The 13697-nt window shown below is 50.2% G+C and overlaps 1 protein-coding gene across 7 annotated transcripts in view; it reads right to left on the bottom strand.

The window, feature by feature from the left end:
• GULO (gulonolactone (L-) oxidase) overlaps nucleotides 1–13697 on the bottom strand; it is a 33198-nt gene that overhangs the window by 4356 nt on the left and 15145 nt on the right. For 5 of the 7 annotated variants that reach the window (XR_014825667.1, XR_014825668.1, NM_001129948.1 and 2 more), the window contains 3 exon segments: nucleotides 8094–8201; nucleotides 7180–7256; nucleotides 714–863 (listed from right to left, as the gene is read on the bottom strand). Coding sequence is in view for 3 of the 7 variants with exons in the window: in NM_001129948.1 (NP_001123420.1) it covers nucleotides 714–863; nucleotides 7180–7256; nucleotides 8094–8201 (335 nt within the window). In the remaining 4 variants the exon portion in view is untranslated. 7 annotated transcript variants of the gene reach the window in all.

Below are 13697 nucleotides of genomic sequence, written 5' to 3'. Positions count from 1 at the left end.
CTCACGGCCGCTCTCAGAGTCCTCATAGATGCAGAGACCTACCTACTGCTCTCAGCTCACCCCCGGGGCCCCCGACCAATCGGAGGCTCCTCGGGTCTCTGGCCTCAGCTGTCCCACACCCCAGCCTCCTCTTCTTCAGACAGAGTCAAGTCACTCTGATGCCAAGATCTCTACTTTTTCTGACAGTCCTGCCCCACGAGTCTGGTGGCCCCATCCCTTGAACAGTTAACAGACTCATCCCTTAAGCCAAGGCACCGGCCCCCCTTTGCCTGGAGAGGGACAAAGAGCGGGGCAGTTGAAAGAGAAAGCTGCTGTGAGCTGGGCCAGGGATCTAGCCTTGGACCCATGGGGGTTTCTCCCAATGTAGAGCACTGGCCCCCAGGGACTGAACCCAAACAAGGGACAGAACGCAGGGGAGAGTCTTTCAGAAAATAAGATGCTGCCCACGAAGCCCTATGCTCCAAGCCCAAGCCTGCCAGTACCCAGCCTCATGGCTGGAGAGGGGCCCATGGGGGGAGGAGACGGGATCTCCTGGCTGGTCCCTCCTGAGAGGCACAGTGGTGCAAGGGCACTGGGTGGGGATTCAGAGCCTCCGGTTTGCCCCCCACTTATAACGGGCAGAACGCGGAATCTGGTTGGCAGGGCTGCACGGAAGACCCAAGGGGATCGCCCTGTCCCTGACCCTCCCGCAGGCTGGCCCACACAACCCCTACCTGGGGATGGCCCAGTCCTGGACATGCTGCTTGAAGCGGCACTCGTAGGTGAAGATCTTGTGGCTGAGGTTGCAGTTTTCCTTCTTCCCATTGAACAGAAGCCAGAAGAAAAAGCGATTGATCCAGCCCACGAGGCCTGGCACGAAGGTGCTAGTGGGCAGGGTAGAAGGGTGCATAATAATTGCCTTATCCAGCATTTAGGAAGGTGATTTTTTTTCCTTTTTCATGGCCACACTTGCGGCATATGGAAGTTCCCAGGGTAGAGGTCGAGTCAGAGCTGCAGCTGCCCATCGGCACCACAGCCGCAGCAACACCACATCTGAGCCACATCTGTGACCTACACCACAGCTCATGGCCATATTGGATCCTAAATCCACTGAGTGAGGCCAGGGATTGAACTTGCGTCCTTAGGGACACTATGCCAAGTTATTAACCTGCTGAGCCACAATGGGATCTCATCCAGCACTTAGTGCCAGCTGTGTGCTGGGCACTCGGCTAAGTTCTTTACACACTGCGTCCTCATTCTCTACCTACTCTGCCATGTGCACTTACCTACAGCCTGGGAATTACCTCCAGGGAATTCAAATACTGCCCTACATCACTCTCTCCATAGCTGCACAGTAATCTGGTTATGGGTTTTATCCCACTCTTCCCCTTTAATGACTTTGGGTTTTTTCCATCTTAATTGTGATTTTTAAAAAACCACATAACATAAAATTTACCATCTTAACCATTTTTTAAGTGTACATTTCAGTAGTGCTAAGTATATTTATATCACTGTGTGGTAGATCTCCAGAATCTTGTCAAACGGAAACTCTGTCCCCTGCTAAACAACAACTCCCCATTTCTCCCTCCCGCCAGCCCCTGGCAACCCCCATTCTGAATTTGACTACTCTAGGGACCTCTTGTAAGTGGAATCACACCATATTTGTCCTTTTATGTGTCACTTAGTGTATTGTTTTCAAGATTCATCTGCATTATAGCTTGTGTCAGAATTTTCTTCTTTTTAAAGGCTGTATAATATTCCATTGTATGGATAGAGCCCATTTTGTTTATCCAGTCATCTGTTGGACACTTGGGTTACTTCCACATTTTGGCTGATATAAATTATGCTGCCGTGGACATAAATGTGGAAGTATCTCTTTGAAATCATGCTTTTCAATTCTTTCTGATCTATACTTAGAAGCGGAATTGCTGGGTCATATGGAAGTTCTAGTTGTAACCTTTTTGAGGAAACTTCATACTGTTTTCTTTAGAGGCTGCACCATTTTACATTCCTACCAACAGTGCACAGTGTCCAATTTCTCCCCATCCTTGCCAACACCTGTTGTTTTCAATGTTACACCATCACAAGCTGCATTATCACAATTGTCTTTGTATGTGTACCCTTAGCAAATTGTTGGGGCAAAGGGCCAGGTAGAGTTTTAATTTCAGCAGGTTGCTGCCACTTTCATTTACTTTGGGTTGTAGTAATTCTCCCTCCTTCCACGTGTGGCTGTTCTGGGAAGGCTTGGTTGTTGTAAGTGGCCAGTGGAGGCCAGTGTCCCAGGACAGGGTCAGGCTTCCAGGTTCTTGTTTTTGGAAATGACGCTGGATCTCCCCAAGAAATTACAGAGAGAGGGCTCTGCGTTCCTTGGGCCGGGAAGGAACTGTCCCTTGGCTTTTTGCTCTGGGAAATTCACTCACCAAGTCACATTCTTCCAAACCTTTACCTACACACACACATACACACTAAAGGTTTTTTTTTGTTTTTGTTTTTGTTTTTTTTTTGTTTTTTTTTTGCTTTTAGGGCTGCATCCACAGCATATGGAAGTTCCCAGGCTAGGAATCGAATCAGAGCTACATCTGTGCTGCGTCTGCGACCTACACCCCAGCTCACAGCAACACCATGATCCTTAACCCACTGGGTGAGGCCAGGGATCCAACCCGCATCCTCATGGATACTAGTCAGATTTGTTACTGCTGGGCTGCAACTCCCAAAGGTTGTTTTGGTTATAAGAAATTAATTTTCACTATGGATGTATTCGGAAGCCAATAAAATAAAATCAGCCTTCTCCTTGAGTGCAGTGTCAGGCTGCAACATCGGGCCTGTGGCATCTGCCTCGAAGGAGGGGGGGAGGAAAAAAGGGCTCCCACTGTGGGCAGGTGGCCAGACCACTGGCCTCTTCACCGTGGGCCATGCGCAGTGTGGGCACCGTCTAACATTTATATCTGCAAATGGTAGGAGGGTCACTGTGGCATAGATGCTGGGAGTCTGCCTGATACCCCAAGGCCACGTTCTCCCACAACATTACATGCACTCAAGACCCAGGCATGTGGGAAAGACAGTGGGGAATCAGGCAGGGAGGTGAACGATGTGAGCTTGTGTCCTTGAATGTGTGTGATGATCTGCATGTTAAGGGCTGAGAGCCCGAGCTGCAGGCTGCAAACAGACAGGCTAAAAGGCAGTCCCAGAGAGGCCCAACCTCAGATGTGCGTCCAGGGGCTCCTTGGGGCAGGAGCAGGGGCCGTGGGGGGCCCAGGTCCAGGGGCTTGTGGTGGGACAGCCACACAGAGGCTGTGCAGTCACCCTACTCCTGAGCGTAGGGCTCTGTGAGCTGAGCTGGCCCTGAGCACCTCGGCTGCAGCTTGTGCCTCCTCTTTTGTCACTGAAGACTCCTGGGAAACAGGCTCCGCTTGGCCCCGGAGGCCTTCTTGGGCTGGCTGGAATGCCGGATCAGGGCCTGGAGCCCAGGGCAGAGAAGCAGTTCCTCTGGATGTGCTCCCACCTCCCACCCTGCAGGTGCCTCTGCCCCGGGATTCTGTGTCCCCTCTACTCCTCCCCCTCCCCTCATATGTTTATAATATATGAATAAACAGCAGCTGGAGTTCCTGTCATGGCTCAGTGGTTAACGAATCCGACTAGGAACCATGAGGTTGAGGGTTCGATCCCTGGCCTTGCTCAGTGGGTTAAGGATCCGGCGTTGCTCTGAGCTGTGGTGTAGGTTGCAGACGCAGCTCAGATCCCGAGTTGCTGTAGCTGTGGTGTAGGCCGGTGGCTACAGCTCCGTTTAGACCCCTAGCCTGGGAACCTCCATATGCCGCAGGAGCAGCCCTAGAAATGGCAAAAAGACAAAAAATAAAAATAAATAAAAATAAACAGCAACTCAGAGAGGCTGAGCCATTTACCCAGAGTCACACAGCACGTAAATGAAGCAGTGAAAACCAGAATCCAGATGCACTTGAACCTATGGCCCAGGCTCCTTTCAAGCTGTCTGAGTATCCTGGGGCTCAGATGGTGGTACATCCTGCAGGGATGGCAGGGGTGGGGGTGGGGAGGGCCCATGCTGCGGGGATGGGAGGAGAGGAGGACGTCTCTCTCAGGGCAGATGCTACCTGGGGTCTCAGAGGCCAGCCAGGCCATGGTGAGGCTTCCACCAGCCCCAGGACACAGGCTGTTTTCAGCCCAGGAGCTGAGCTTGGCCGTGGCCCTGGCTCACTCTCCAGGGATCTGTTCCCTAGAGATCCTGCCTCTCCATCCATGGCCACCACTGTCACCTCTGCAGTCAACCTCTACTGAATACTTCAAGGGTGGGGACCAAGCTTTTCATTCAGCGTTTCTTACATGAATACCTACAAGCATCCTCCAGGTGCCAGGCATTGTCTGGGGCTCTGAGGTGAGGGCTGAGTGACCCTGGGTCCCTGCCCTCCCAGGGGTGCTGTGAGTCTTATCGCCTCACAGCCATGAAATCACCGGTTGCCTCACTGGTTATTTCGTTTTCATCTCTGAACCCTTGGGCACTAAGTCAGAGCCATGTAGGCTCAGAGGCCATGGAGCTCCCTTGGAGCGCCTGCTCCAGCCAGGACGTGATATAGAGCCCAATTTATTTAGATGCTCACTGGGCTTGGACTCCACAGACAAGGCACATAAAGCTGCCGGGCACTGTGATGGAAGAGAAGCCTGGCTGGACATTTTCCATTCTCATCCCTGCTCCATAACTGTATGACATGATGGCTTCCGGGCTGGGCTCATGGTCTTTAGTAAGACACCAAAGTCCCCAAGACAAAAGAATAAATGGATACATTTGACTACAAAGCTAAATACCTCTACACACCATAAAACAACTGAATCACTTTGTTGCACAGCAGAAATTATCACAACATTGTAAATCAACTATACTTCAATAAAACTTAAAAAAAATGAAAATAAAAACAAAAAACAATACAAAATGGAAGACAAGACACCAACAGGGAAAAGATGATGCAAAACACACAACCAGCAAAGGACTAGTGCTCAAAACACATGTACAATGCTATGAAACACGAAGAAGAAAACAACAACCCAGTTTTTACAAAGGGCAAAATACAGACAATAGGTACGCCACAAAAGAAACATCCGAAAGATTCATAAACTGACAAGCTGGGCAACCTGATTAATAATTGGGGAACTAAGAAGTAAAAACCATAGTGAGGAGTTCCTGTTGTGGCTCAGTGGTTAACAAATCTGACTAGGAACCATGAGGTTTCAGGTTCGATCCCTGGCCTTGCTCAGTGGGTTAAGGATCCGGCATTGCTGTGAGCCATGGTGTAGGTCGCAGACATGGCTCAGATCTGGCTTGGCTGTGGCTGTGGTGTAGGCCAGCTCTGATTAGACCCCTAGCCTGGGAACCTCCATATGCAGCAGGTGCATCCCTAGAAAAGACAAAAAGACAATAAATAAATAAATAAAAATAAAATAAAATAAAAACCATAGTGAGATAGCATGTATCACATATCACAGGAAAATTTAAAAGCCTGGCGGTTCTGATTTTGATCAGCTTATGGAGCACAGAGATTCTTACAGTGCTTGGCAGTTAACTTGGCATAGTGATTCAGGTGAACAGTTTGATCTGGTAAAATTAAGATGTTCAATCTCCTCAGAAAAGAAAATCATGGACTTGGAGATGAGACTTGTGGTTGCCTGATGGGAGGGGGAGGGAGTGGGAGGGATCGGGAGCTTGGGCTTATCAGACACAACTTAGAATAGATTTACAAGGAGATCCTGCTGAATAGCATTGAGAACTATGTCTAGATACTCATGTCGCAACAGAAGAAAGGGTGGGGGAAAAAACTGTAACTGCAATGTATACATCTAAGGATAACCTGACCCCCTTGCTGTACAGTGGGAAAATAAAAAAAAAATACATAGGAAAATATGGATTTATAAAAAAAAATAATTAAGATGTTCATACTTGGTGACACAGGCATTCCACTCCTGATTATATACTCAAGACATGGGGAGCAATATTCCAGAATGCTCACAGCTGCATTGTGTGTGATGGGAAAAAAAAAAAAAATTCCTGGGACAACTTAAATATCCATCAACAAGAGCATGGATAAATACATTGTGCTAAATGCATATCGTGAAAAATGAAGAACAACAGCCGCAACATGGGTAGATATCACTATCAAAGCTGGGTTACCAATTTATTGTCTCAGGATTCAGAAAACAACAGTATAGATAAAAGCAAGAGAAGGATAAGCATAAAGCCCAGGGTGGTGGTTACCTCTGGAGGAAGGACTATCATCTGGGAGTTCCACCAAGAGGACTGGTGTTGTCTTGTTCCTTAGGCTGGTAGTAACTACGTGTATGCTTATTATATCATTCTTCATACTTTTTTTTTTTTGGCTGCACCCATGGCATGTGGAAGTTCCCAAGGCAGGGACTGAACCTGAACCACAGCTGTAATCCAAGCTACAGCAGTGACAACGCCGAGCCCTTAACCACTAGGCTACCAGGGAACTCCACTTTCTTTATATTTTAAGTCACCTGTATTATTTACATGTATGAAATATTTTTTAAAAATATGATGCCCTTCCCTGTCTTGGCGGGATACAGAGTCACCACTCAAGGCCCCATAAAACCTTCCCCGTCACTCATGGTTACATGCCTGGTGGCAGACATGGAGCCTAAGCATCAGCCCAGACTTTAGGGCTGGGAAGGAGGTACGAAACAGGACAATGGGAAGACACCTGTGAGTCAAGGAGCAGTTCCTGGGCATTAGTATTTTTTTTTTTTTTTTTTTTTGTCTTTCGTCTTTTTAGGGCTGCACCCAAGGCATATGGAGGTTCCCAGGCTAGGGGTCCAATCAGAGCTACAGCTGCCGGCCTACGCCACAGCCACAGCCACAGGGGATCTAGTCGCACGTGTGACCTACACCACAGCTCATGGCAATGCTGGATCCTTAACCCTCTGAGCAAGACCAGGGATTGAACCTGTGTCCTCATGGATGCCAGTCAGATTCACTTCTGCTGAGCCACGACGGGAACTCCAAGTATTTTTTTTTTTTTTTTAAAAAAAAACCTCCCCAGGGTTGAAAACCACTGCTCCGGACCCAGGAGACAGAACCAGCTTGCAGGCGTAAAGGTTAGATGTAGCGCTCCTGATGGACCACGTCTCCAACCATACATGGCAGATGCCGTCGAAAGAAAACACTTGCATTCCTACCTGATCCAGAGCAGGAACTCCAGTAAATAGAATCCAATGGCGTAGTCCCAAAACCAGTTGGCTGAAGAGGAGGGAGGCTGGGAAGCAGAATTTATGATCAGTTCAGGGCCAGAGCTGCGTGTCCCTTAGAGGGAGCTGTGTCCCAGGAAAGGCTGTGTATGTCCTGGGGGAGGAGCGACCCATCTGCCAGGACAATTGGAAGCCTCACTTCTTGGTGGCACCTCCGATCCCACGCCCTATCCCCTTCTGTCTCATGCTCATTTCTGTGTTATATATGTATGTATTTCACACAGAACAAAGATGTGTCTGTCCCTTCTCTTCAGCGCGTGTGAGCTGCGTGTCCTGCCATCACCCTCTATGCGTGCCACCCTAGCTCCTCACACCCAGGGGGTGTCCTGGCCTGGGTCCAACTGGTCCTTTCAACACTGCCCCTAAGTGATGGCTTTGTTTTCTCCTGCTGAGAAGCAGCTTGTGTGCAAAGGACACCGGGAGGGGACAAGACTCTGGGTTTCTTCACCTGCACAGTTACGAGTGGGAAAGATGGGGGGGCACCGGAGGGAAGGTGGGAGGGACTCCCTGGCTTCTGAGGTGTTACCCAGCAGCCTGGGACCCATTATCCTAGCCTGTCCTCTGCTCCCCTCCCCCACACCTGGCTGTCCCTTGACCTCACCCCTATACACCCCTACCTGCGGACGCCTCGGACCCTTACTGGGCACACCTTCCTTCCTCCTTCTGCTCTCCAGCCTTTTGTGCGTCTCCCCTCACATTTAGCGATGCTCACTCTTTTCCTCTCGCTTCTCACTGACCCTCAGGACAATAACAGGGATCAGTGCCCGGCAGCCAGAGGGGTGCGAGGCTGGGCCGGGGGGTGCTGGGGGTGCTGCATGAGGATGGGGAAGATGCCCCCCAGCTACCTTGTTGGTGTGGTCCTGGTAGATGACGCTGACGTTCTCGCTGTGTGGGAACCAGAGGAAGCGGAAGTATTCGGATTTCTTCAGGTGGCTGTCCAGGTTGTCCAGAACCTGTCCTCGGTGGGAGGAAGGAGCAGAGGTGGTGTTGGTCCCAGGACACCCGTGGGGATGCTGGAAGTCAGGGCCCCAGTGTGCCTCCGTTTCTCCCCATCAAAAGAAAAGCCCTCAAATTGTCCTAATGTTGATGAATGGCAAGGAATGTGTTTTATGCTGGACCTTAAAATGGTCCACTTATGGGTTGACTTTCCCACATGACTTTTTTTTTTTTTTTTTGTCTTTTGTCCTTTTAGGGCCTCACCCTCTGCATATGGAGGTTCCCAGGCTAGGGGTCAAATCGGAGCTGTAGACGCCAGCCTACAACACAAGCACAGCAATGCCAGATCTGAACCCATGTCTGTGACCTACACCACAGCTCATGGCAACACCGGATCCTTGACACACTGAACAAGGCCAGGGATCGAACCTGCAACCTCATGGTTCCTAGTTGGATTGGTTTCCACTCTGCACCACGACGGGAACTCCACTTCCCCGAGGAAATTAGAGGACAAAAATGACTCCTCATTTGTCCCGGCTTGAACAATTATTATCTATTTGGGCAAGTGCCTCAGTGTCCTCATCTGTAAAATGGGACGAATAGCAGTATTATGCAGGATTGCCGTGGAGGTTAAATGCCTAGAAAGTTCTAAAAAGTTCTAAAATGGTGTCTCAAGCACAGTAAGCCCTGTGTAGGTATAAGCTGCTGCTACTATTACTCTTATGTTGTCATCGTCACCATCATTGTCATCATCTCTTAGCCCCACAACCCCTGAGACATCAAAGGCTGTCAATAAAATGGAACAGGAGAGCCTATGACACATCATTATACATGTGACAATAACGTCACAGACCAAATCTTGTCTGCCTGACACCTATCAAGCTGACACAGGACAGGAGATCCAGTGGTGGCACAGCGGAAATGAACCTGACCAGGAACTATGAAGTTGTGGGTTCAATCCCTGGCTTTGCTCAATGGGTTAAGGATCCAGCGTTGCCTTGAGCTGTGGTGTAGGTTGCAGATGCAGCTCAGATCCCTCTTTGTTGTGGCTCTGGCATAGGCCGGCAGCTATAGCTCCGATTCGACCCCTAGCCTGGGAACCTCCATGTGCTACAGGTGCGGCCCTAAAAAGACAAAAGACCAAAAAAAAAAAAAAAAAAAAAAACTTGACACACGCCAAGTTCTGAGCCAAAGCAGAGGTAGATTTTTGGGTTTGCTAGGCAGTGGGGAGGCTGGAGAACAGCACTGGTTTGGGAGTCAGTTCTGGATTCAAGTCCTGGTTCTGCAGCTTCCCAGCTGCATGACCTTGTAGGAGCTGCATTCCCCAGAGCCTCGGTTTTACCACCAATAACACATGGGCACGTGTGCAGATGAAATGAGATCATCTGTGCCAAAGCTCCTGCATAGAGTGCCTGCCTCGTGGCGTGTGGCCAGTGGACAGTTTGGATTCTGAATCTGAGCAGCGCTAACTCACAGCCAGGGCACCAGCCCTCGTCCCCCTCAGAGTTCCTAGCTATGACTCTCAGGAAGCTGTTTGAGGCCTCAGGACAGCATTTCTGTAGAACAAAGAAGAAATAGCTTTCCAGAGTTCCCTTCGTGGCGCAGTGGTTAACGAATCCGACTAGAAACCATGAGGTTGCGGGTTCGATCCCTGGCCTTGCTCAGTGGGTTAAGGATCCGGCGTTGCCCTGAGCTGTGTTGTAGGTCACAGACGTGGCTCAGATCCCACATTGCTGTGGCTGTGGCATAGGCTGGCAGCTACAGCTCTGATTAGACCTCCAGCCTGGGAACCTCCATATGCCGCAGGAGTGGCCCTAGGAAAAAGGCAAAAAGACAAAAAAAAAAAAAAAGAAAGAAAAGAAATAGCTTTCCTCCCTCCCTCCCTCCCCCCTTCCTCCCTCCCTGCCAGGTGCCTCTCTCTGCATTATCTCTAGTCTTCCTTGATCATCCACTCCTGAGACCACGACTTAGCCCAGGCCCTGCTTAGCTCTCACTGGCCTTCTTGCTCTAGCCTCCTAAGTTGTCCCTTTTGTCATCTCTCCAGACAACATCTCCAGGAAAGCATTCCAAAACACAGCTTGAAAATCCCTGGTGGATCTCCACGTCCAACAGAATCAAGCCCAACCCTCTTGGTTTAGCTCTAAGAGGCCCCCTTCCACAGACACTGTCCAGTACAATAGCCGCTGGCCACTAGTCACTGTCGAGCACTTGGAAAGCATCAGATCTGAACTGAGACTGCAGTAACTTAAATGCTCTATTTAGATCCCCCATAAAGCTGTCCCCTCTCATTCTGAGTGGCTTCTTTTTATATCACAACCACTCCAGAAGTATACTGCAGGTGCTGAAGCATCCACCTGTCTCTGAAACTCATCAAGTGACTCCTATAGGTCAGTAACTATTTCATTCATATCTAGTTTCCCCCATGATAGAGATCAGTGAAATCTTCCTATAAAGGGCCAGATAATAAATATTTCAGGCGTTCCCATCTCAGTCGCAACTACTCAATTCTGTAATAGTGTGAAAGCAGCCACTAACCAATAAAACTTGATTTACAAATGCAGACAGTGAGCCGGATTTTCCCCGCAGGTCATAGTTTCCCAGGCCATTGGCCTAGAGCTGCTGGCGTAGTGCCTGGTACACAGTAAATGCTGAAGAGCCCTGTGACTCCTTATTGGAAGAGGAGGGCCTTTGGGGCTGTAGGCCTGGGAAAAGTTCTGGAAGAAAGCCCGGAGTCCTTGTCGCTACCACCTCCGTCCTGACAGTTTGGGGGAGCTCTGGTGCATCACCTCCAGGCAGCGCTGATTTCTTCTGGGAGAGCAGAAGCACAGCCTGGGGCTTGGCCTGGAGGATGGAGGTGGACACTAGGGAGCAGAAAATCCCCCATTTCCTCATGTCCTAGCATCCAGGGCCATCCCACTGTATTGCCCAGAATCCCAGCACTAAATGTTAACAGCACCCCTTTCTCAGCTCTGGGGTCCAGCTTCCTACCTGGAAATGGAGTGATTAGAGCCACCCCCATGGCATTTTGTGCCTCTCTCCTGGCATCTGTCATTTCTTTTCCTCCCTGCACTAGAGAGACAGCCATGTCTCCCCCCAACTCTAAACTCTAAGCTCCTGGAGGCAGGCACCACGCAAGCTCCCACCTCTGTGGTCCCTGAGCACCGAGTGATGCTGCATGATGGACCTGCCCAGGCCTCATCCCATGGAGAGTGTAACTCTCTTCCTTTAGGGCTTACAATCACATCTGGGGAGAAGGGTTCCTAGGATGGTGGATTTCCTCGACCTGACCTCCATCTGACTTTGTTTCCCAGGAGCACTGTCAGAGGAGTCTGGGCCCCAGAGGAATCTCTTCCTTGTCATGTTATGGGCATCAAGGGTTCTAGAGGGCTCTTTCCCCCTAAATTAGCACTGTGGCATTACTTCTTTTTCTTTTATGGCCTCACCTGCTGCATATGGAAGTTCCCAGGCCAGGGGTCCAATCGGAGCTGCATCTGAGTCCTATGCCACAACCATAGCAATGCCGGATCCTTAACCCACTGAGTGAGGCCAGAGATCAAACCTGCATCTTCCCAGACACTATGTGGGGTCTTAACCCACTGAGTCACAATGGGAACTCCTCATTGTGGTATTACTGAATTGGCTCTCGGGAACGTTACCAGGCTCTCGAGCAGAAGCAGTGTCCCACAGCTGAGGGTCACCCAGTCACCAGCAGACAGCCACTCAAGACAGCAGTGGGCATCTGGTTGCTGCTGACAAGGCTGCTGTGTCCTGGGGACCAGTCCTGCTTCCGGGGACATTGGGGGAGGGCTGATGCAGGCAGCCAGCTGTATTCCTCAGATCTCATTACAGTTTGGGCAGCATAAAGGGCCAAAAGTGGACAGCAATTTCTAAAATCCTCACGTCTTCTAACTGGCTGTGTCTCACACTGACTAGACTGCAAGTGTCAGCAATGCTGAGACTTCGTCATAAAAAGTCACGAAACCTGCCCCTTTCTCAGCACCACTTTCGCAGAACTGGACAAGCTGTCTTTCCTCCCCCCACTGCCCAGAGGTGCTAATTCTGACTCTCCCTCCCCTCGAGGCTTTGAGCAGCATTCAGAAACCATGTTGAGATGTAGCTAAGAAAATCAGTCCTGGGAAGCTCAGAATGGCATCTGAGACAAGTGGAAGGAGATGGGAACAATTCCAGGAAAGAATGGCTTTTTAATAAATTCTTAACCAGTGGATCCTGAGTGACCTTGAATTGTGGTCTGTATTTTGTGGACCCGGGGGCAGTACAGAGGCCTCAGATAGCATCCCTGCCCTCCAGAAACTGACCCCCGAGCAGGGAGGAGGAAGAGGAGGGAGAGGATGCTAAGAGGTGCTGACGATGTTCATGAGCAGGTCAGGGCGACCAGCACATGCGGCCTGGAAAGTGCAGTGTTGATTCCAATTCTAGAATCTCTTTACCTGAAGAGCATACTATCTGCTGATGCTGCCAAATAGTATGCTCTTCCGATAAAGCCAAAGAGAGGATGGACGGAGGGGCCCTCTCTCAGAGGCTATGGAGGGCGGAGGACTCATGTACTGCGTTTCCTGGAGTCCAGACAACAATCCCGTGGGCACAGTTCTCTTATCCCCACTGTGCAGGTGAGGAATCCAAGCTCAGAGAGGCAGGGGGACTTGTCTAAAGTCACAGCATGTCAGGGGAGAAGATGGGCTTCAAACCGGGTGGTCTGACTCAGAGTTAAGTGTCCCCGGGGTCTATGCTGCCCCCTGGTGGTGGCTCTCCCGGGGCTCTTCCGGAACTCGGTCTGGAAGACCTTAATCTATGGGCTATAAATACTTGCTGGTTGGGAGGAAGGGAAGAGCAAAGGAAAGAGGAGAAAAGGAAAGAAAATAAATACAAGGGAAGGGAAAATGGCCGAGAAGCTGGATCTTCAATCCCAACCTTACACGCAAGAAGGTTAGCATACTCCTTTGTCCTGGCTTCCAGTCCGCAAATGCTCCTCCCGTGGCTCAGGACCAGCCCACCCTCATCTAGAGGGGACCTGATGTTGGCAGCTGCGTGCATCTCGGATTAGCCCATACGTAAAAGCAAACATTGGCGTTCCCGTCATGGCTCAGTGGTTAACGAATCCCACTAGGAATCATGAGGTTGCAGGTTTGATCCCTGGCCTCGCTCAGTGGGTTAAGGAGCTGTGGTATAGGTTGCAGACTTGGCTCAGATCCTGTGTTGCTGTGGCTGTGGCTGTGGCTGGCAGCTACAGCTCCGATTAGACCCCCAGCCTGGGAACCTCCATATGCCCCGGGTGCAGCCCTAGAAAAAGACAAAAAGCAGACATTTAGGGCAGCGTGATTTGCAGCCCAGGGGACATGGGACAGTTTCCTAGACTCTTGAATGTCAAGACACCCAGAGCCAGTGTCAGTGTATGAATCCAGGAAGGTTCACTGTCTTCCTTCGTTCTCAGAAACCAGCGTGTGCCCCACGCAGGGAAGTGGGGTCCCATTGCTTTTCCTTTAGGATGAGTGGGA

Source organism: Sus scrofa, chromosome 14, assembly GCF_054392235.1.
Source record: "Sus scrofa isolate SSC_HxYL_T2T_F1_AM1 chromosome 14, Sscrofa_HxYL_maternal_Yorkshire_Landrace_v2.0, whole genome shotgun sequence".
NCBI lineage: Eukaryota > Metazoa > Chordata > Mammalia > Artiodactyla > Suidae > Sus > Sus scrofa.
Note: the sequence above shows the minus strand (reverse complement) of the source record. Positions and strands in the feature narration are given on the sequence as shown.